We start from the raw sequence: 22432 nt of genomic DNA, 5'->3' as shown, positions 1-22432 counted from the left end.
AAGTATGTTGGAAGGATTCGTGTCGGTCTTGCAGGAAGAGTCTTCGCTCGTAAGAAGCGAATTGCAAATAACGTAACTATGTCGTGCAAAGAAATGTCAAGGCCTTTTGTCAAATCCGAACACTAAATTCTTATCAGGATCTTGGGTATGACCGTGTTTTTTTTTTAAAAAAAAAAATAGACAAATTTTAAAATGGTTAAATATATAATTAATAATAAAAGAAAAACTAATAGTGTTATTATTAGTTGTAAATTTTTTTAGATAAAAAAAGTTTCCATTTTTAAAATGAAAAGTCTTGGAATCAAGGAGAGAAGAGGAACCCATTTCGTATTGGTCAAAGTGTCGTCATCCATCCAATATAATTCGGACGCGTCATAATCGGACATTGTATCCGTATCGTATGGAGTAATAAGTTAAGACATTTTGATTTCCAACTCCTACTCCGCCTCGCGCGTTTTCACCCAAAATCCTCTTCTCCTCTCAGATCAAACACATTCTTTAACTTATTCTTACAATTTCCCAGAATCTCTCTTCCCCCAATTTGCGGAATTTGTTTGTTCTTCCCCGGATTCCCAATATTTTGAGGTAATTATTCATACCCTTTTCATTTTTTGGTTCGTTCTGCTTCAATTTGTTCATCACAGATCTTGAAGATTTGACTTTGTTTTTGTTTCATTCTTGTTATTTGCTATATGGTTCTTCGATTTTTGAAGAAATGGAGCGATGGGCTATGAGATGTGTGGTGATGATGGCGTTTGTGGGGGTATTGCTGCTGAATTTGAGAAAATCAGAAGGGATTAGGTTTGTGATAGACAGGGAAGAATGTTTCTCTCATAATGTTCTATACGAGGGAGATACTGTTCATGTTTCTTTTGTTGTAATCAAGGCAGATTCAGCATGGCACTACGGCGATGATGGTGTTGATCTTGTGGTATCATTCTTTCCTCCATTTTATTTGCTTTTGTTTTGTTTAGCTTGTTATAATAAAAACTTGAAACAGGGTGTAGGAGTCGAAATCTACCGCTAGTAGATATTGTTCTTTTTGGGCTTTACCTTCCGAGCTCCCCCTCATCGTTTGTAAAACGCGTCTACTAGGGGAGGTTTCCACATTCTTATTAGGAATGCTTCGTGTCCCTCTCCAATTGATGTGGAATCTCACAATCCATCTTCTTTGGGGTCAAGGTCCTCACTAGCACACCTCCCAATGTCTGGTTTTGATAACATTCTATCACGACCCTATCCCACCGCTAGCAGATATTGTCCTTTTTTGGGCTTTCCCTTTTGGGTTTTCTCTCAAGGTTTTTAAAATGCATCTACTAGGGAGAAGTTTCCACACCCTTATAAAGAATGCTTCGTTTCTCTCTCCAACCAATGTGGAATCTCACAATCCACCTCCCTTAGGGGCTAGGGTCCTCGTTGGCACACCTCCCGATATCTGGCTCTAATACCATTCTGTCACGACCCGATCCCAACGCTGGCAGATATTGTCATTTTTTGGGATTTCCCTTCCAAGCATCCCCTCAAGGTTTTTAAAACGCGTCTACTAAGGAGAGGTTTCCACACCCTTATAAGGAATGCTTCGTTCTCCTCTCTAACCGCGTCTACTAGGGAGAGGTTTCCACATCCTTATAAGAAATGCTTCGTTTCTCTCTCCAACCGCGTCTACTAGGGAGAAGTTTCCACATTCTTATAAAAAATGCTTCGTTCCCCTCTCCGACCAGTGTGGAATCTCACATTGGACTAGTAAGATGCATAGGTTTTGTGTGTCTGTTGTTATCTGTTATGTTTGAGAAATGTTATTCTTAATTCTTGTCTCATGAAAATGGGGAAGTGGCGTCTTGGTTTTCTTGGGCAAGGACTTATGTTTAGATTTGACTGGAGAGAGAGAGAGAGAGATCCTAATGATAAAAGTTACATCCGGGCTTTTGGGGTGCTAGAAGACGTAGAACATGTTTGGAATGACTTCTCAAGTGCTTAAAAATCCTTTTATATGCATTTAGAAAATCACTCCAAATAGACCCTATTACCAAAACTAGGAGCAAAAACCACTAATATATCTTCGTGCTAGAGGATTATCAGTAAAACTGGAACGAGTATTGTCGTATCTCGCTATATGAAGTGGACCAGGTGGTATTTTTTCAAGTTACCTTTTGGAGATCCTTTGATTTGTAGGGAGGGAGGGAGAGCGAGTGTGTGGGAGATGCTTTAATTTTCTATGTTTACGTTAGTGTCTAAACTAGCTCGTGGGACCTCGACTGCTCTCATAGGACAACTGTCTAACCCTACGATATTTGCTTGTGCATAAAACTCATGGGGTATTAAATCCTAGGCAGGTGGCTACCGTGGATAGGTATCAACTTAGATTTTTCCCCTGATTTTTCTCTTTTGAGGGAGTGTTCTTTTATGGGAAATGATCTGCAATCCTTGTGTTATATTGATTTCCATTGTGGAATTTGTCGTTAATTCCATGTTCTTGCTTGAAATCTAGATAAAGGGTCCTAATGGTGAACATCTTCATGATGTCCGAGACAAGACGAGCGAAAAACATGAATTTGTTGTTCACAACAAAGGCCTTCATCGATTCTGCTTTACGAACAAGTCTCCGTACCACGAAACGATCGACTTTGATATGCACGTTGGTCATTTTTCCTATCAGGAGCAGCATGCAAAAGATGGTGAGATACCATTCTATGTTTTATTATGTACTGACATTCTTTTACAAGTTAAAATCAATCTCAAAACTGGTGCATATGCCTGCAGAGCATTTCAATCCTTTGATGGATCAAATATCTAAGCTGGAGGAGGCTCTTTACAATATTCAGTTTGAACAGCATTGGTTAGAGGCTCAGACTGATCGCCAGGAAATAGGTATGTCGATGAACTTGTTTCAAGCTTTTATAATTTCTTTGACATCGACTTAGGAGTTTATTTCGTACGTTGAAATTTTTCATCGATGATATCGAGTGACTTTGAAACTTAACATATTAGATCTCGTTTGATAACTATTTGGATTTTGAAAACGTTTATGAAAGTAGATAACAAAGTACAGGAACACATAGCTGGAAGTAACGTGGATGAGCTTAATTTTTTAAAAGACAAAACAAGGAACCAAATAGTTATCAGTCGGGCCTTAGATTATGTGATTTCTCCAAAAGAAGTTTTAGGCATTGTTGTTTTGAGTTCAACGACGTGTAGTTGTGGAGGATTCCTGATGCATGGCTACTCCCAACACCAAAGTTTTGTTGTATAAGATAATCGAAGAAAGATTACGAGTAACAGAGAAGCCTTGCTTAACTTGGGGGTGTTCATGGGTTCGTAGGCTGGGTTGGCTTAAGCAACATCTCGGATATAACCTAATTGTTTAAGGTGCATATTTTATTAGAAACCACGACTCTCCATAATGGTTTGATATTGTCTTACTTTGAGCATAAACTCTCGTGGCTTTGCTTTTGGTTTCCCCGAAATGCCTCATACTAATGGAGATGTATTCCTTACTTAATTAACCAATGTGGGACTCCTCTCCCAACTATCCTCCCCTCGAACAAAGTACACCATAGAACCTCCCCTGAGGCATATGGAGCCCTCGAACAAAGTACATCTTTTGTTCGCACTTTAGACAACTTTTGAATACACCTTCGAGGCTCACAACTTTTTTCTTTGACATTCGAGGATTCATTGACATAACTAAGTTAAGGGCATGACTCTGATACCATGTTAGAAACCACGACTCTCTACAATAGTATGATATTGTCCACTTTGACTATAAGCTCTCGTAGCTTTGTTTTTTGTTTCCCTAAAAGACCTCATACCAATGGAGATGTGTTCCTTACTTATAAACTCATGACCAACCCCTTGATTAGCCGACGTGTGACTCCTCTCCCAATAATCCTCAACATATTTGACCAACCCACTACTTAAAACTTGTACGGTTTGGTTCAGATTGGGTTGAACACATGTTCTTTTTTTTGGTACACTCGTAGCATATAGTCCATGGAAGATACCTCACAGGGGTATCAAGTGGAACTCGGGTCACGTTTCCAGTTCAATCCGAATACCGATCTTGAAAGAATGAAACTGGAGGTAGTAGATTGATTGTTGGGTGATGTATTTGTGGTGTGTTTGATTGCAGTGAATGAAGCAATGAGCAAAAGGGCAATGCATAAGGCAATGTTTGAATCAGCAGCGCTTGTAGGGGCCAGTGTCCTCCAAGTCTACTTGCTGCAGCGCTTGTTTGAAAGGAAGCTTGGCACTTCCAGAGTTTAAACCCCCTTTTTACTTCACCAACATTCTTTTTACCCCCGCAGTAAAAGATTATATGCTAATCTATTTCTTCCTGTTTTTTTTTTTTTTTTTTTTTTTTTTTTTTTTTTTTTTTTTTTTTTTTTTTTTTTTTTTTTTTTTTTTTTTTTTNTTTTTTCTTTTTCTTTTTTTCTTTTTTTTTTTTTTTTTTTTTTTTTTTTTTTTTTTTTACTTTTTTTAGTAGAAATTCGGGAAGGAATTAGATTTTTATTTTTAAAGATGAATTTTTGAATTATTGTAAGAATATATGAAATTCAAATATCTCGTGATGTTTAGGCATTTTATGCCCATACTAGAGGTAATATTGACTACTTTTGTTGTCTTTTCTTTCTTGGATATATATATTATAGCTAAAATAAATTAATATATTAATTTACTAATAAATAACTGTATACAATTAATTATATTTATATTTTTCATTTACATATAACAATGGTATAATGTGAAGCTAATTTTATTCTCAAATAAATTGAATTATTATTTGTTTATTATTTCTCTCAAAATTTCTCTTTTGATAATTAGGGATAGTTCTCTAAAAATACTAACAAATTATTAAAGTAAGTTAAAATACTTTTATAAAAACATAAAACAATATAAATTAACTTGTTTTACAACAAAAAAAAAAAAAAACATGCAAAATTAACTAAAAAAAATAGAATTGATAACAATAAAATATTTGATTATTAAAGACAAAAAATATTATATAAATAGTATAAGTAAAAATCCCATCACTTCATTACCAAAATAATCGAATAAAAACTTTCTTTTGAATTATTGAATTTTTTAAAAGTTCTTTTCAGAAAATTTCATCATACACAATTATAGCTAACTTACGAAAAAAATATATTAAATTGAGAAAAATAGGATCGAAAAAAGGAGAATTATAGAAGCAGAATATAAATTATTCTTAAAATGAAAATAAACAGAATAATAATAAATAATAAATAAATAAATAAACCCTAATTTATTCTAAAATAAAACAGAACCAGAGAATGAAGGAAGAATAATTCACTTTCTTCTAATGGCTAAATACAATACACTTTTAACCTTATTAGTATGAAACTACTTGATCTGATTATAGAAAACAAACACCTCTTGATTGCCTCTACTTTGCCAGATCTCTAAGCCTATCATCATCACAAGGGGGTAAAAGAAGACAACAAGTTAATACGAACCATGGTCGGACACGTTACCTTATCGGTTTTCTTTGACGCATACGCTCGAGACTTGAACAGCTTCACACAAGCTCCAATACAAGAGCAGATGCACCACCTCCAACTCCATATTTCCCACCTTTTTGCTTTAGTACCTGCAATGCGAAAAGAATGTACGATAATCGGTCGTGAGAGATATCGACTTTCGTATACACAAAGCAATGGATAAATATTCAATAATGCTTCCACGACATAACTAACATTTTTGCATTTATTTATAGTTCGTGGCTATTAAGAGGCACGAGTACATATCTAACCGTTATTAAGAGACAGTCTTATTCAATAACTTTTCAAGGTTGGGTAACATTGCAGAGATTTTAGATAAATTACCCCCAAAAGAGTGGCCAAGATACGTGCCCCGCTGCAACCAAGAGGATGCCCCAACGACACAGCTCCACCGTGAACTTACTTTATCCTGTTGATGAAGAAATAAGAGGAATACGACAGTAGAATAACAACTATAAGGAAGATTGCACATTTAGAATGACTAACTAAATGCAAGTCATATTCAAATCATTCAATTTAAATGAGGCCGTAGAAGGGCATAGGAGTACTCACAGGAGAGATTCCAAGCAATTTCTGATTAGCAAGAGCCACAACCTACAGAATAACGATAAAATAGAACATATAAGAATTTGAGGATCAAAGTTCTGGAAACTGATTATTTCGAGCCTGTCACAAAAATCTTACAGCAAATGCTTCATTTATTTCGTAGAAGTCAATTTGCAAAGCTTCTAAGCCAGCATGGGAAATAGCCTTTGGAACTGCAAGGGATGGTGCAGTTGTGAAAAATTCTGGCGCCTGCAAATCAATTCCCCATATTATTGTTAGTACAAAGTTCTTTGAAGATCAAAGATGTGATCGTTAATGCTTCGGCTGATGAAAGAAAATCAGGAATTACATGAGCAGCATCATAATGCTTCGGCTGATGAAAGAAAATCAGGAATTACATGAGCAGCATCAGCATATCCTTTGATTTTTGCTATCACTTCCAGCCCAAGTTCCAATGCCTTCTTGCCACTCACTAAAACTATGGCAGCAGCACCATCACTGTCAATTAGAAAATTTCAACTTTCAATATAAGTTTGATTGATCCTCTGGCACGACTTATCCATATAAACGCAGGCGATAAAGCTTGATAAGTTTCTATGAACTTCCCAATTCATGTGCAAGAAAAGCTTTCCTTTACCTTATGCTGGATGCATTGCCTGCAGTTACGGTCCCTCCATTCTCTTTAAAACTTGGTCGAAGCTTCCTCAACTTGGCAGGGTCGAACTGGCATCAAATTAATTTGTTTTCAAAGGAAATAAATAACAGCTTGCTAAAGAATTCTAGAATTATTTTGGTTACATTCTGACCCCTTTATCTTGTACGGGCGATTGAACAAATTTTACTTTTAGTATGCATGCATGTTTGAAAATTGTACACTCGGGGTGCATGGTGCATGAAAAACAGTAAGCACAACATAGATGGATGATAGGGGCGTACCTTTCCAAGGCCATCGTCCGAATTGACAGTAGTCGATGGTTTTCCCCTTCCTCCAGAAACTTCAACCTGCAAAAAGATAGCGAAGGCTTATAATTTTAAGCCAGAGAAATAGCCAAGCAATGATATGGAAGGAAATCCAACCGGAACAATTTCCCATTCGAAGGCACCGCTGTCCTTGGCAGCAATACCTCGCTCAAAGCTCTGAACAGCGAAGTTATCCTACGTAAAATCCGGATGTAAATAAGTTAACAAAATAGAACTAAAGCAAACGTAAACTCAGCATGCATTACAAGCAATACCTGAGCCTCCCTTGTAATTTCATATTTGTCTGCACATAACTCGGCACAATTTCCCATGCCCGAGTTAGTATAAACATCCCATAAACCATCTTTCAGCATTCCATCAACAAGAGAATCATGACCAAGACGAGACCCCTTCCTGCAAATTAGCATGAATACAAATTAAATTATGCTTAGAGCTCAGGCCACCGAGAATGAGAAGAGAAATTCAGAATAGACAAGCAACCTTGCTTCTGCAAGGTACTTCGGTACATTTGACATGCTTTCCATTCCACCAGAAACTACAACGTCATTAATGCCTAACTGGATACTCTGTGCCGCAAGCATTGTTGCTGAAAGAATCACAATAACAAATGTAGTCGGACTATTAATATCGTACCGAGAGGAAAATCTTAGAATGAAGATAAGGATGTGAACCTTTCATCCCTGACGCACAAACTTTGTTGACAGTAGTACAAATCACTGAATTAGGTATTCCTGCACCTAATGCAGCTTGTCTGGCAGGAGCCTGCCCCAAATTTGCACTTAGAACATTGCCAAAGACGACTTCTTGTACAAGTGAAGGATCAACTTTCGCCCTTTTAAGTGCAGCTATAAGTCAAAGAAAGAAGGAAAATACTTCATCATTGGTCAACTCCATATACAGAGCAGTAGAGAGAGGTTTCACAATTACCTTCAATTGCTATGGATCCCAACTTGGTAGCTGATAAAGATGATAAACTACCAAGAAATCCACCCATTGGTGTGCGTGCAACACCAACTATGCAAACATCTATACAACCAAATGTCGAATGTCAAAAAAATAAAAATAAATAAAAAGGAAAGAGGTGCCGTATCTTAAAGCAGTAGGCTTTGATTAGGTATTTCCATTGAAAAGCAAGTGAAGTACCTCTTGGATTTATCAAATCCGTTGCTGCTGCTGCCGTAACCATGGTATGCTAAGGAAGAAAACCTATACCATTGAAAAGTTTCAGCACTTCTGAGACAATAACAGTAAGGCACATCTTACACCACCTTAATCAAATATGGACAGATTTTGTACATGAATCACGGACATAAAATCTTATTTCCTTTTCATTTTCTTCATCTCATTAAAATGATAATAACAATCAAGTAAGGCACTTACTGTTATTGACTGTGATTTATCGGATTTTGTACATTGAAAAGCAAGTGAAGTACCTCTTATTTCTTATTTCTTTTCTTTTCTTTTCTTTTCTTTTTTTTCATTTTCTTCCTCTCATTGAAACAAAGTCATCGGTTCCCAAAATCATTTATTTTGAATACGTGAGAAAGCATCACATGTTAATCAATCAGTGGCTTTTAAATGCAGACCTCTAAGATAAACATCTAAAAGCTCAAATAGCTTGCTCAATATTGGCAATTAGTACATTTTCACCAAGTTAAGAAAATACATGCTAATGCAATTCATAGAAATTCCACCAAGAAGATATTACTCAAGTTGGAAGTCAATTACAACGCAATTATTGAAGGTTTCTTTGAACAGAGCGAAATTAAGCTCTCGAGTTGGGCTTCATTACAGTTTATCAAATTCAATCAACACAACAAGCTTCCCAGTTCTTTCGTCAGCAAAAGAAAACAAACTCGTATTTCTATACCACGTGAGATTAAATTTTTTTAAGCACAAGAATTTATAATATTACAGTCTTTAAGAAAATGATATTTAAATAGCTCGTCTCATAAAAGTTAACAATTTTTAAATCATGCGATCTTTTTACGGCATCAATTAAATTTAGTATCCCCACTCAACAAGAGAGAAAAGGGGGAAAAAAAAAAAGAGGATAAAAGAAACCATGAAGTCAAATAAAAAATCACACGATAATATCTTCGCTTTCTGTTTCTACAATAATCCTCCAAATTTCAAAAACGAAAAAGCGCTTAAAACGAAACCGTTCTCGTTCAATGCAGGTAAATACGTACATCAAAGTCGCCATTAATCATCAACAACCATTGCATTTCATCCATTCCAAAAAAGGAACTCCAATCACAATCACAATCAAAATCACACTCGCATCCAGAACATCCATCACCATTCGACTACCAAATCATCCAAACAGCTCAGAAAAACCATCCGAAGCAGATTGAACAAGAAATGAAGCAAGATCTACAACAACAAACACTAAAAATCCCCCTCACAGAATCCCGCTTCTTCATATCAACCAGTACAGATCTATAAACAATCATACTGCCAAATTTTCAACAACCACTACAATAATAACAGAGGCAGATGACAAACAAGAATATCAAACCAGATTTTGAAAGTATACTCAGAGCTGAAGCTTTCACTTACCTCCTTCCTTCACTCTCTCTGAGTTCTAGAAAACCGCCGTGAAATCGATTAACCAGAAGAGAGAGTTAGAGAGAAGAATCAAATTTGGTGATGCAAACTGTTGAATGAATTTGTTGCTGGAAATTCGAAATTGCTGGTGTGTTGTTGTTCTAATATATATAGAGAGAGGGAGAGGGGGGAAAATCTTGATAACCGCCAAACAAGCGCTATACGAGAAAGCAGAGGCGTAGCGAATTGTCCCTTTTACCCCTACTACTTTTTGTATTTTTCGTCTTTTGCCTTCTTCTAACCTCCGGATTTGGTAACTTCACTACCGTGCCCGTGCCCCTGACCGTAATCCACGTATGTTCCTAAATTTATAAAAATTATTTAATTAAAATATTGTCCTTTTCGTCTCTCTTTGGAACTTCCCCTTAAAGCTTTAAAACACATATGTTACAGTGAGGTTCTCATGTCCTTATAAATGATGTTTTGTTCTCCTCCTCAACCAATGTGGGACATCACGATAATTATCATGATTGGTCTTATATCCACATTTTTTCGAACAAAATTGGATGTACATTTACTTATACACGATCGTGTAAATGCACATAGACCTTCTAGGCGAGTATTAATTCTTCCTAGACCTAGCTATATGCAGGCACATGCTCGAGAATATCTAAACCAATGAAAAAAAGGAACACGAAATAGAGTAACATAAGGTCCCACTGGTTCGATGATACGATGCAACTTAGCATACACCCGTACATAATCATAACTTATACTCACATGATTAACATTCATATCGTCTATCATCAATTCAAACATGACTATCGGTCTCGTAAAATCCATGACTAAACATAACTCGTAACTCACATGACTAAAGTCTATCGATCTAAAAAATGTGAGATCCTACATTGGTTAGAGAGAGAAACAAAACATTCATTACAAGAGTGTGGAAACCTATCCCTAATAGATGTATTTTAAAATCGCGAGGCTCGCTGTGATACACGACATACCAAACTGGATAATATTTATTAATGGTGGGTTTGAGTTGTTGCAAATGGTATCAGAGTCATACACTAAGCTGTGTGTCAGCGAGAACGTTGGACCCCTGAGGAGGGTGGATTGTGAAATCTCACGTCAGTTGTAGAAGGGAATGAAACATTTCTTATAAGAGTGTGGAAACCTCTCTATAGCAAACGCGTTTTAAAGCCGTAAAACTGACGATGATACATAACGAGCAAAAACGGACACTATTTGCTAACGGTTGACTTGAGTTTGTAATTTTAAATATTTATTACGTCTGAATAATAAAATTTTAAATATTTAGAATGTAATTTTTGAAAATATATATTAAACAAATGTCACTACTATTTACTATAATTTTATGAACCATTTATGAATTTTTATTAAATTATAAAAATAAAAATTTAACTTAGTAAGAAATCACATTGTTTAATTAATTTTTTATATATATATATATATAATTTTTTTAAATTTTTTTATTATTATTCAACGTCTCCCTAAATCTTAATTCAAGCTTTAAAAATTAAGGGAAAAAAAAATGAAAAGTTCTTAACTTTTTCTGAAGTGAACTGAAAAAAATATATGAATTGAGAATCAAAATGAGCAATAAATTTAAGAAGCGATCAATTCCAAGTAAAAATCCTAAACCGAATTCATATTCATTTCCTTAAACTTCTTCAATTCAGATGTTGCAAGAAGAATTAGGGACATATTTTCGTGTTTGAAGGTGAAATCTTCCAAGAAATTCCGAAGAAAAGAAAAAGGCACAATCAGGTCGCGCAGAAACGCACCCATTGATTCGTGGAAGAACGAATCAACGCGGCGTCATCAGTACTGATTACTCTTCAAATCTTCGCATATTCGATGGAAGCTTCAAAGTCTTTGAACCGAAATTCAAGGCAATCGCTAGTTCTTTTTTCTTTCTTATAAATCTTCATTATCGATTTAACCTAATCTCCACGTTCTCTGATTTTGTTTGTTTTGATTTTACACAATTCACAGCGAGATTAGGCTTTTGTTGGTTGATTTTCCTTCATGTGGAGGCTTAAGAGTAATAAACTATACCCTTATCTCTCCGTACACAAAGCGTTTTGGTCTCCAGTGGCCTCCGCTGCACTTCATCCCTTGTCGAATCCAGTTTCCTTGAACTATCCGTCGTCTTCTCTTTTGGGCATTATAACACGTATGACTTTCATTTTTTTAATCCGTTTTCTTGTCGTTGTTGTGCGTAGCTGATTCTATGTGGATTATTTCATGGAGTTTCTGACTTCTCCTGTAATTTAATGAGTTCTTTCTCGATTATTGTGACGAAATCCGAATTCCGTTTTTCAAACTAGAATTGAAATTTGAAGATATGGATTTGTTTGGGTTCAAATTCTTGCTGAATCATATGGACTTATTATCGTGGACTCATTTTTGGGGCTTTTCCTTGTTTATCATTCTTGCAGTTGCGGCTTCATATTTATCAAACAAAACTCCATCTCTTAGCCGAGGCATGTCTTCTTCATCAACTTCACTGGCAATTGCTGAGAAAGAGACTCCTCTGGATAACATTGAACAGCTTGAATTATTGCCTGGAGTTTATGATAATTATGAAGGAGTTATTGTAGAAATGAAGGATCCTATGGATCCAAATGAATTTGGTTCTTTGCTAAGAGCTTCATTATCTCAATGGAAACAACTGGTATTTGATTTCTGCCCTGTTACAGGTTGAACATGGTTCTTTATTGTAAGCTTCAACTCTCATTTATGGTTTCTGTTTGCATTTTGAATTGCAGGGTAAGAGGGGTATTTGGATCAAATTGCCTATTAAACTTGCAAATCTTATTGAAGTTGTTGTTAAGGTACATTTTGTTCATACAAATTCATAAAATCGTCCTTATATGTGTTTTTTCTCGAAAAGTTTCTACTTCATCCCAGAGTTAAAGGCTATATATCATGTGTTTTTTCTCTTGTACTGTGTATAAATTTTTCACAAATAATGAGAGATATGTAAAAAACAGGTCCGTACGCCTATTCCTAATCCTAAATGGAATGTAAGGATGTAGGGATCCATAAGTAAACAAAGTATCTATTTAATCTACTGCTACCCTAAACTTTCAAAAAGTTTCCAATATATCTTTTGATTGTTTCAAAATCATCCTTACACTAATTATAATACACAGAAGTATATACTGATTTATTAGTCACTTTGGGCAAACTGGAAACCTCGTTACAGTTTAAGAGCAAAATATAAGCATACAGATGGATGCTACTTCATGTCTCCATTAAATATGGCACCGCCCAAAGGGTTATTGTGATATCCCACATCGGTTGGAGAGGGGAACGAAGCATTCCTTATAAGGGTGTGGAAACCTCTCTCTAGTAGACGCGTTTTAAAACCTTGAGGGGAAGTCCGAAAGGGAAAGCCCAAAGAGGACAATATTTGCTAGCGGTAGGTTTGGGCTGCTACAAATGGTATCAGAGCCAGACATCAGGCAGTGTGCCAGCAAGGATGCTGGGTCCCCAAGGGGGGTGGATTGTGATATCCCACATCGGTTGGAGAGGGGAACGAAGCATTTCTTATAAGGGTATGGAAATCTCTTCCTAGTAGATGCATTTTAAAACTTTGAGGGGAACCCCAAAAGGGAAAGCCCAAAGAGGACAATATTTGCTAGCGGTGGGTTTGAGTTGTTATAGTAATTTTGACCAAATTGAGAAGTTTGTATCAAAAACTTCCTAAACTTGAACATTCATATATAGTCTAGGGGCAAAAACTATAATTTAGCCTTTTGTTGTTTTTTTATTTTTGCTTTTTGTTTTATACTGATGAGTAGCCATGAGAAGTGACATACAATATTTGGTTGTCGAGAAACTCTTACGATTTGATCCTAGACTGGTCGACACCACAGGGTTCAAACTAAATCATCTCAAATCCCTCTACTTTTGTCCACATGTCCCAAGGCCAATCCATGGTGGTTTAATTTAGCCTAAAGTTGAAATACCCTTGCCTTTTGCATCTTCTTAGAGAAAAAGTAGATTGGTCCAAGTCACTTTCTCAAAATAATCCTGCTTGTTTTGTTTGATTTCAGGAAGGTTTTGTTTTCCACCATGCCGAACCTGATTACCTAATGCTCGTGCGATGGGTCTCTGAAACTACGAATAGTATTCCTGCTAATGCTTCTCATCGTGTGGGCATCGGTGCGTTTGTAATGAATAGTAATCGAGAGGTACTTTCCTAACCCATGCTGTTTGTCCGTGATTTGAAAAGCAATAGTATCTTCATAATTTACTGTCTATTTGAAAGTTTTAGACTTAGAAGAGCTCTTTGTTTCTAGTAGCTAACATTAAGACTCCCATTCTGAAGGTGCTAGTGGTTCAAGAGATCAGTGGCAAATTCAAAGGTACAGGAGTTTGGAAGTTACCAACTGGAGTGGTTAATGAGGTGAAGCAAAGTTCAATTTGCCGCATTTGTCTCAATTGAATAAGCATTCTTATGCTATAATGTAACTATTCTTTCTGTAGGGAGAAGATATTTGTGAAGCAGCAATTAGAGAAGTAAAAGAAGAGACTGGTGTAAGTAACAACAACCAAGAAGTTGCATTTTTTTAAAAATTTCACTCTCTCAAATGTTTAACAGTTCGATTTGAATTCCTTTCAGGTTGATGCAGAATTTGTAGAAGTGTTAGCATTCAGGTTTGAAATCTCTCCCGCAATAATTGAAATAATTGTGCTAAAGTGTGAGATCCCACATCGGTTAAAGAGGGGAACGAAGCATTCCTTATAAAGGTGTGGAAACCTCTCCCTAATAGATGTGTTTTAAAACCGTGAGATTGATGACGATATATAACGGACCAAGGCGGACAATATCGACTAGCGTGGCCTTGGACTGTTACAAATGGTATCAGAGCCAGACACTGGAGAGTGTGCCATTGAGGATGCTGGCCCCCAAGGGGGTGGATTGTGAGATCCCACATCGGTTGGAGAGGCGAATGAAACATTCCTTAAAAGTGTGGAAACCTTTCCCTAGTAGACGTGTTTTAAAATCGTGAAGTTGACAGCGACGCATATCGGGTCATAGTAGACAGTATCTATTAGCGGTGGGCTCGGGATCGGGTTATTACATAAAGTTACTTTCTTTGATATTTCCTTCATATTTTATACAGTGCACCAAAATTTCCATTTACTGGTCAAGGGAACGGATCCCATCCTTACCATGTTTACTTCAATGTTATTCTTACCATCTGCTCCTTCCTTGGGTAATGCAGGGAAAGCCACAGGTCATTCTTTACAAAATCGGATTTGTTTTTCGTATGCATGTTACAACCGCGCTCCTTTGCCGTTCAAAAGCAAAATTCAGAAATTGAGGCAGCCAAGGTATATTTTAGTAGACCATGATTGATAATTAATGAGTCATGTCATTTCTTTTTAAATTTTGAAGTAACATTCCTCCTTGATCTATTAAAGAGCCCCAAATTTGGAATCCATTGTTTCCATGTCCATGGTTCATCAATAATCTAAACTTTAGGACAGGTAACAGCCTGGCTGTCTAGATTAGTCGTGTTGGTTAAGAACACGTATCCACGAATATGATACTAGCTCGGCCTTGGCCTCTTGAACATCAAACATTCCTTTTAGAGAATGCCATTCACAATTTCCATATCCATGATTGATTAATAATCTAAACTTTAGGACAGGTAACAGCTTGGCTGTCTAGATTTGTCGTCTTATAAAACTGTTGATTAAGAACACGTATCCACGAATATGATACTAGATCGGCCTCGGCCTCTTGAACATCAAACATTTACATGCATCAAATATTCCTTTTAGAGAATGCCATTCATGATTTCCATATCCATGATTGATTAATAATCTAAACTTTAGAACAGGTAATTGGCCTCTTGAACATCAAACATTTATATGCATCAAACATTCCTTTTAGAGAATGTCATTTCCCTATTCTGACCCCCTCCCCCTTAAACAGTGGATGCCCATTGATGAATATGCAGATCAACCCTTCGTTAAAAAGAACTCGGGTTTCGACTACGTGGCAAAAGTATGTTTAGCAAAATCGAACAACTATACCGGCCTCTCGGCCATACCTACATATTCTTCCTCTGGCAAAAAGACTTACCTGTATTCAAAACTGGACATTTAAACTCCCAATACCTGGGGAAAGGCTATATCTACTCCAACAGCAACAATGATACCCTCCTCTAGCATCTGAACTCACTGAAAGCAAAAGGGGAGAGTCGACAAGAGTGCTGCCTCTGCATTCCAAGAAGCTGAAAGGAATCTGTGGAGTCATTGTGTGTGTAGATCATGTCGTACCATAAAACCATCTTTACATGTTCGGGTTTTGGGGTTTGAGAAAATTTCTAGTACTGATAAATTTGTTGATAAATAGTTTGTCACATGACTTGTCGATTTGATGCATTCAATATTGTTTCTTAAATGTTGGCAATAAGGGTGAAGAGTTAATAAGATGCTCAGAATGGTACTAAAATAATGTACCGTAGAATATTTCAAGTACTTTTTTTAATTGTAATGCCAACTATTTGTTGAGTTTAAATATGATGTGAGATTCTTCTGTTAAATACAAATCATTATTAATTAATATATGAATTGTTCTAAATTTTGTATAATTATTTTATACAATAAACTAATAATCCTACTTTTTATAAAAAATAAAATAAAAAAAAATCGTTTAGATTTCTTGAGTGGGCGGGGGCCTTAAGACCCATCCTCCCTCTCGTTAGTTGACTGGACATCTTCGGTATCTCCCTCATCCTCACTACAATAAAAAGGTCGGGAATGACCAGAGGTGTATGCCATTTGCTCTATCTACCTTTTTAACCAAAGGCAATTTCGACACGACACATTTGGCAAATTGTTTCATCTCCATAAACAAAACTAACACTTTTGACATGTCACTAAATGTGAAATCCAATAAAACTTGGAGCACTAAACTTGTAAATTCAAAAAGATGAAAAGGACTGAAACGAAAAAGGTGCAAAAATAACAAAATGTTGGGACTTACTTCACGATTGATTCCACCGACACAAAATTAAGATTCCAGATCATTTTTCCTACATAATTAATAATAATGATATTAAATAAACAAATAAAAACTAAACAATGATTCCAATTTAAATAAATTATAGTTTTTTTTTTCAAAGTGGAAAAAAAAAAAAAAAAACCAAATCGCATAAAAAAGATACAACCCAATTTGATATTTAGAGTGACTGTACACCATCCACGAAAAAATAAAACAAAATAAAATAAAATAAAAAAGCATCACCGACAAATTAAAAAAAAAGATAAATAAAAATCGCCGAATATAAGTGGACATTTATTTTGCTCTATGAATAACGGACCTCTAGTATCGCGCCACGTGCCGCCTCTATTGTAAAAATCATACGAGCAAAACACCAAACCACAAACTCAACATCATCACCACGATCGATATCTGACCCTCCGATCCAAACGCCCCGTCTTTGTCCGATTTCTGATCCGCCGGTTCGTCGTCGGACTCGTCGGAGCCGATTGGTGAGTCGGCGTTCTCCTCCTCCTCCTCGCCCTCGCCCTCGGACGCCTTAGGCGATGGCGCCTTTGTCTTCTTCTTCTTCGGTGCCTCTTTCGGAGCCGGAGCCTCTTCGTCCTCCTCTCCGGGCACGGCCTTGAAAAGCTCTCGCGGCTCCAGCACCTTGTCGACCTCGTACACCACCAACGGCTCTGAGTCAATCAGCGTCGCTGTCACCTCCGCTGTCACGACCTTCGTCTTCACCATCACGTCCTCGCCGTCGGTCTTGATGTTGAAATCGTACTTGTTGCCGCCGTGGGTCGCGAGCGTATTAACGACACCGTTGCTCGATTTGAGCATCTGTAGAGAGAGGTAGACCGGCATTCCGTGGTACAACAGCAGCGATACCTTATGAGCCGCCGTCAGATTCTTGTACTTCGGAAGAAAGTCGTTCAGTGCGGTATCCGTAGGGCAAAACACCGTCAATCCGCCGTCGATGTTCGACTGATAGGTCTCAGCAACGCCGGTGGCGATTAACAAATCGGTGAAGGCTTTGCAGCCTTGCTTCGGCAGAACTTCCGTCACATTTAGACTGAGCGGCGCCGCCGTCGGTGCCTCTGCATCGGCGGATGTTATGACCTGCAAAATTTGTTACTCAATTCGTTAAAAAGCAGTTCGTTACTCACAAAATTGTCGTCTTCTTGGAGTAAAATAATATGAACAATATATTCTAATAAGAAAATCCGATCCATAACAATAATGACCTTTTGTCGGTCACATAAATGCACCTGCAGTTCATCTTAAATCAATGATGATTAAATTAGATTTAATCCTAACTAATTTTTGCAATATAAACCTATTCACAACAGTCATTATGGATCATTAATTCTAGATTTAAATCCGTGCTAATTAGAATGGCATGAAATTTTGCCCTAATCTAGATTCTAGCCCTAGCAAAGATGAGCAAGAATTGAGAGTACCTTGCTGATCTGCAGGATGGAGATATTGTAGGGAATTTCCATAACCGATTTGACATAAAACGAATTGAATTCACCGGCATTATCTTCAGATGCAAATCCAACCTTTCCGCCTTTTACATTCGTGATATTCACATAACCAGAGGTGCCGAAGGCGGAACCAGAGGCCTGAAACAGAGTAGAAGAGAGCGTACTACCTTTAGAAAGCTGGTGGAGCTTTTTGGCGCCGTAGTAATCGACGAGAACGTGAAGCGAGAGCACATTTTTGATAGTGCCGACGGTGAAATGCTTGTCGAGGAGCGCCGACATGGCGGAGTTGTCGAGAGCGAGGACGGTGATAGTGAGACGGCGGTTGATTTCGCCTGCGAGATGAGTGATGGTTAGGTAGTGGTTAAAGGTACTGAACTCGGGGTGTTTGGCGAGGATTCTGGTAATGTTGTGAGCCTCAGCAGTGGAGGAGAATAGGAGGAGGAGGAAGAAAGGGAGCGCCAGAACGGCGGCGGAGAGAGAGAGTGGTCGCCGCATAGTGGTGGTTGAGACGGCGGAGAGAAATGGAGTGTTTGGGAGAGAAAATTTGGGCTGTGGATATGTGTTGTGTGAGGGTGAGGGATTTGAGAGGTTTTTAAGAATGGTGAGATTTAGAGAATGAGAGTGCCACACAGTCTACTTGGCATCCGAGCCAGCTCAGCATGCTGGAGTGGGGCCCATGGAATTGGGTTTAAAATTACCAATTTAGACTCCAAAAATTTTAAACTTCAATAAAAAATTTAATTAAAAAAAAAAAAATATATATATATATATATATATATTTTTTTTTTTTTTAAATCTTTAAACTTCGTAAAATTAAATATCATTCAAATTTTCATATTCCACCTCTATTAAATTAAAAAAAAATTAAAAAAAATCCACATCTAATCATTATTTATATTATATATAATAATAATAATAATAATGAGCAATTTTAAAAGGGTAATTATAAACAATAATTACAATAAATCCTATTTCAAATTTACTAGAAAAATAAATAATAAAATCGTGTAATTTTTTTTCAATTTTGCACATTTAAATTATTTAAAATAGCAGATATATAATTATAAGTTATTAAATCTCTACATTTTTTTAAAAATAAAATAATATATGGAACTATCAGATCGGGTAGATTTAACGATAGATGCTCTCATTCTATCTTTTCTTCTCCTTTCAAGATCTACTCGAAAATAGAACCTCGGGTTTCTTGGCCGTGATTTACGGGATGAATTTAAAAATGAGTAAATAATAATTTATTTTTTTTAATGAATTTGGTAAGATATTTGAATATTCTTACAAAAAAAAAAAAAAAAAAAACCGTTAGATAATAGGTAGAAGTAAAGTAAAGATACTTAGACTTTCTTTATAATTATTTGAAAAACTTCTGTCATGCACTAGATGCTTCTGCACGTGCTTACTTGATTTTAAAAAAAAATTAAGTGAATTAAATAAATATTTATAAATAATAATATTTTGTTAATTAAGTTGAAATTCACACAAAAAATTAAAAAAAAAATACACGTAATTGGTTAAATTCGGACATCTAATTCCACGTCATCAATTCTTAGGGAAATAAAATTAATATACATTTAAAAAATAGAAACATGCTCTAAATAAATTAGTTAAGTGTTTTTTTTTTTATATTAATTATAAATATTTTTCGAACTAATTTTTATCGTACATCTTCTAAAAATATTTTTAATTGGTCCAAATTTTCTAATAATAATTAATTATGAAAATTTCAATATCTGACATGCTAAACCGACACTATATACTTTAGGAATAAAATTATATATTTAAGCTTTTAAATTAAATAAAATAATAAATCATAGAAAAAAGAGACAAAAGAAAAGGGCCACCAACCACTTTGAGAAAGAAATAAATGGTTCAATGATTTGCTTTTTTTAAAATCGAACATTTGGATTTCTCCTAGATCTATTTCCAAGCATTTAACCCATTTTAGATAGGTTCTAATAATTGCTTTTAGGATAAGAATAGATTATCCCGACCCGTTACTAATAAATCACTTCGTCTCGACCTGTTATTAATAAAATTTTCGAAGCGAAATTGAAGACAAATAGTAACGAGAATTTGATTTGCTGTAAAAATATAGCACTGCGAGATCTTATATCAATTAGAGAGATGAACGAGTGTCAGCAAAGACGTTGAACCTTGAAGGAGGTGGATTGTGAGATCTCATATCGGTTGTTGAGTGAAACGAAACATTTTTTTTATAAGGATGTGGAAATCTCTTCCTAACAAACGCGTTTTAAAAATTTTGAGAGAAGCCCAAAAATGGCAATTTTATAATGGTGGGCTTGAACGGTTACAAATGGTATTAAAGCAAGACATTGGACGATGTTCCAACGAGGATGCTAAGCCCCGAAGGGGGAAGGACGCTGGACTCGAAGTGGGGTGGATTGTGAGGTCCCACATCCATTGTAGAGAGGAATGAATGCCAACGAAGACGCTGGATTCCAAAGGAGGGGTTATCGTCACTAATATTTCAAATGTAATTTTATAAAAAAAAAAATAATAATAAATAAATAAAAGATGGTGTGTTAACTTTTGAGTTATTAAATAATTTACCTAATAAATAATATATATATTTTAAAAATATTTTAATAATTCACAAAAATATTATTTAATATCTATTTCTATTTATATGTATAACAACTTAATTAAATATATAAATAAAATAGTGAGATGGAGTGGGGCCCACAAGTGTCGGCAGACAAGAGACTCCAACAAAGCCAGCCTGGCATGAGGATGGCTCATGTAACACCGTATTTGTCCATTTAATTAATAAAAGCTTTTTCTATAATTATTTTAAACTCCATATATTCCAATTTTTTCTTTTAAATAAATCCAATTATTTTTGCCCTTTTTATTCGACATAAGGGTCAAATATGTCATTTCACTTCCAAGTTTATTTTTTATATTATTGTGGCTGTCATAGTATCATTATCAAATCCAAATATCCTTCTAACTTTAACAACGCACGAGCTAAAAAGTAGAATTTATTAGGATCAATTGGCAAATTATTGAAAATTTGGATAGTTTTTTGGATTGAATCTATTAAAAATTAGGTTAAAAATAGTTTAGTTATCGAGAAAGTAATGATTTAGACCTTTGTCGATGGTAACATTGTCGTGTGACGTAGAAGAATTTAAGTACACTAAAGGAGCTAAGAACAAGTCAACTAAACCGAGCATAGGGTCGAGGTTGTTTCAATCACGAATGACCTTAGAGAGCGCCTTCTTCTAACGTAGAAGATCGAAGTTATAGAAGAATCTACGCACATAATGCAAAATGTTGTCTTGTGTTTAGAAGAATCTAACCACATTAAGGAGCTGAGAACAAGCTCGATAAACTTAACTGTAAGATCCCACATTGGTTGGAGAGAGAAACAAAACATTTTTTATAAGGGTATGGAAACCTCTACTTAGTAGACGCATTTTAAAATTCGAAGGCTGATAACGATACATAACGAGTCAAAATGGACAATATTTTCTAGTGGTGGATTTAGGCACTAATAAAGGGTCGAGTTGTTTCATTCGTGAAGGACCTTAGAGAGTGCCCGTGACTATTCTTCTAAGTAAACGGTCAAACATCGTTGTGCATTATGGAAGAATCTCAACTCATTAAGGAGTTGAGAACAAGCTCGATAAACCTAACATAGGGTCGAGATTGTTTCATTCGTGAAGAACCTTAGAGAGTGCCCGTGACTATTCTTCTAAGTAAACAATCAAACTTATAGAAGAATCTAAGCTCATCAAGGAGTTGAGAACAAGCTCGATAAACCTAACATAGGGTCGAGATTGTATCATTCGTGAAGGACCTTAGAGGGTGCCCACGACTATTCTTCTAACATAAAAAGTGTTGGCCACTCATTAACGTTCGAGAATCTGCTTGACATCTCGTCAACAAGATTGGATACCCACATGTGATCGAAGTTTCATTTTAGTGTCCCAAACATAAAGACAATCATTTTAATATGCTTTTGCTTTATGTATAACCTATACTACAATATAGTTAGCTCTTTACTTGTTACATGGGCTAGCTTTATGCACTTATTCTTCCTCATAATAATCGACGACAACAAATTCATCTACTTTCCTAAAGCTCTTTTTTAGTACAATTTAACGAGATTAATTTATAAATTTACCACTATAACCCTTCAATTAGTAAATAATTATTTATCCATATTTTTATCAATAATTCTTTAAAATTAAAATCGCAAAATTTGTAGTGATAGGGGCATTTTAGTCATTTTAACCGTGAAAAGGAATTTTTTGTTTTGTTTTTTA

The 22432-nt window shown here is 35.9% G+C and overlaps 4 protein-coding genes across 6 annotated transcripts; 2 read left to right on the top strand and 2 right to left on the bottom strand.

Moving 5' to 3' along the window:
• The first annotated feature begins 420 nt into the window (after positions 1-420).
• LOC111486518 (transmembrane emp24 domain-containing protein p24beta2-like) lies at positions 421-4379 on the top strand. Its single transcript, XM_023133701.1, has 5 exons — positions 421-585; positions 714-931; positions 2489-2675; positions 2761-2868; positions 4130-4379. Exons 2-5 carry the CDS (start codon positions 716-718, stop codon positions 4261-4263), a joined length of 645 nt encoding a protein of 214 aa, XP_022989469.1. The 5' UTR covers positions 421-585; positions 714-715; the 3' UTR covers positions 4264-4379.
• An 856-nt stretch (positions 4380-5235) lies between these two features.
• On the bottom strand, positions 5236-9762 carry LOC111486473 (acetyl-CoA acetyltransferase, cytosolic 1-like). Its single transcript, XM_023133647.1, is given in 15 exon segments — positions 5236-5608; positions 5844-5919; positions 5921-5928; positions 6072-6113; positions 6204-6314; positions 6464-6563; positions 6703-6788; positions 7002-7067; positions 7143-7220; positions 7301-7439; positions 7527-7632; positions 7718-7891; positions 7974-8072; positions 8190-8252; positions 9609-9762. Coding segments are annotated over 14 exon segments (1200 nt in total). The 5' UTR covers positions 8233-8252; positions 9609-9762; the 3' UTR covers positions 5236-5536.
• A 1391-nt stretch (positions 9763-11153) lies between these two features.
• On the top strand, positions 11154-16167 carry LOC111486492 (nudix hydrolase 7-like). Of its 3 annotated transcripts, XM_023133669.1 has the most exons (12): positions 11154-11515; positions 11619-11799; positions 12065-12300; positions 12395-12460; positions 13688-13825; positions 13963-14040; positions 14121-14171; positions 14257-14291; positions 14864-14972; positions 15580-15758; positions 15797-15814; positions 15862-16167. In XM_023133669.1, the coding sequence occupies exons 2-10, from the start codon at positions 11652-11654 to the stop codon at positions 15751-15753; spliced, it is 1035 nt and encodes a 344-aa protein (XP_022989437.1). In that variant the 5' UTR covers positions 11154-11515; positions 11619-11651; the 3' UTR covers positions 15754-15758; positions 15797-15814; positions 15862-16167. The 3 variants fall into 3 exon arrangements, with proteins under 3 accessions (XP_022989437.1, XP_022989436.1, XP_022989438.1); XM_023133668.1 differs by having other exon boundaries at positions 15580-16167; XM_023133670.1 differs by lacking the exon at positions 11619-11799 and having other exon boundaries at positions 11156-11515; positions 15580-16167.
• Positions 16168-16801: 634 nt separating this feature from the next.
• LOC111486466 (fasciclin-like arabinogalactan protein 2) lies at positions 16802-18712 on the bottom strand. The gene is made up of 2 exons (XM_023133631.1): positions 18099-18712; positions 16802-17757 (listed from the first exon to the last, which is right to left on the bottom strand). The coding sequence occupies exons 1-2, from the start codon at positions 18618-18620 to the stop codon at positions 17011-17013; spliced, it is 1269 nt and encodes a 422-aa protein (XP_022989399.1). The 5' UTR covers positions 18621-18712; the 3' UTR covers positions 16802-17010.
• Between the last annotated feature and the right edge of the window lie 3720 nt (positions 18713-22432).

This window comes from Cucurbita maxima, unplaced genomic scaffold (genome assembly GCF_002738345.1).
Source record: "Cucurbita maxima cultivar Rimu unplaced genomic scaffold, Cmax_1.0 Cma_Scf00011, whole genome shotgun sequence".
NCBI classification, from domain to species: Eukaryota; Viridiplantae; Streptophyta; class Magnoliopsida; order Cucurbitales; family Cucurbitaceae; genus Cucurbita; species Cucurbita maxima.
Note: the sequence above shows the minus strand (reverse complement) of the source record. Positions and strands in the feature narration are given on the sequence as shown.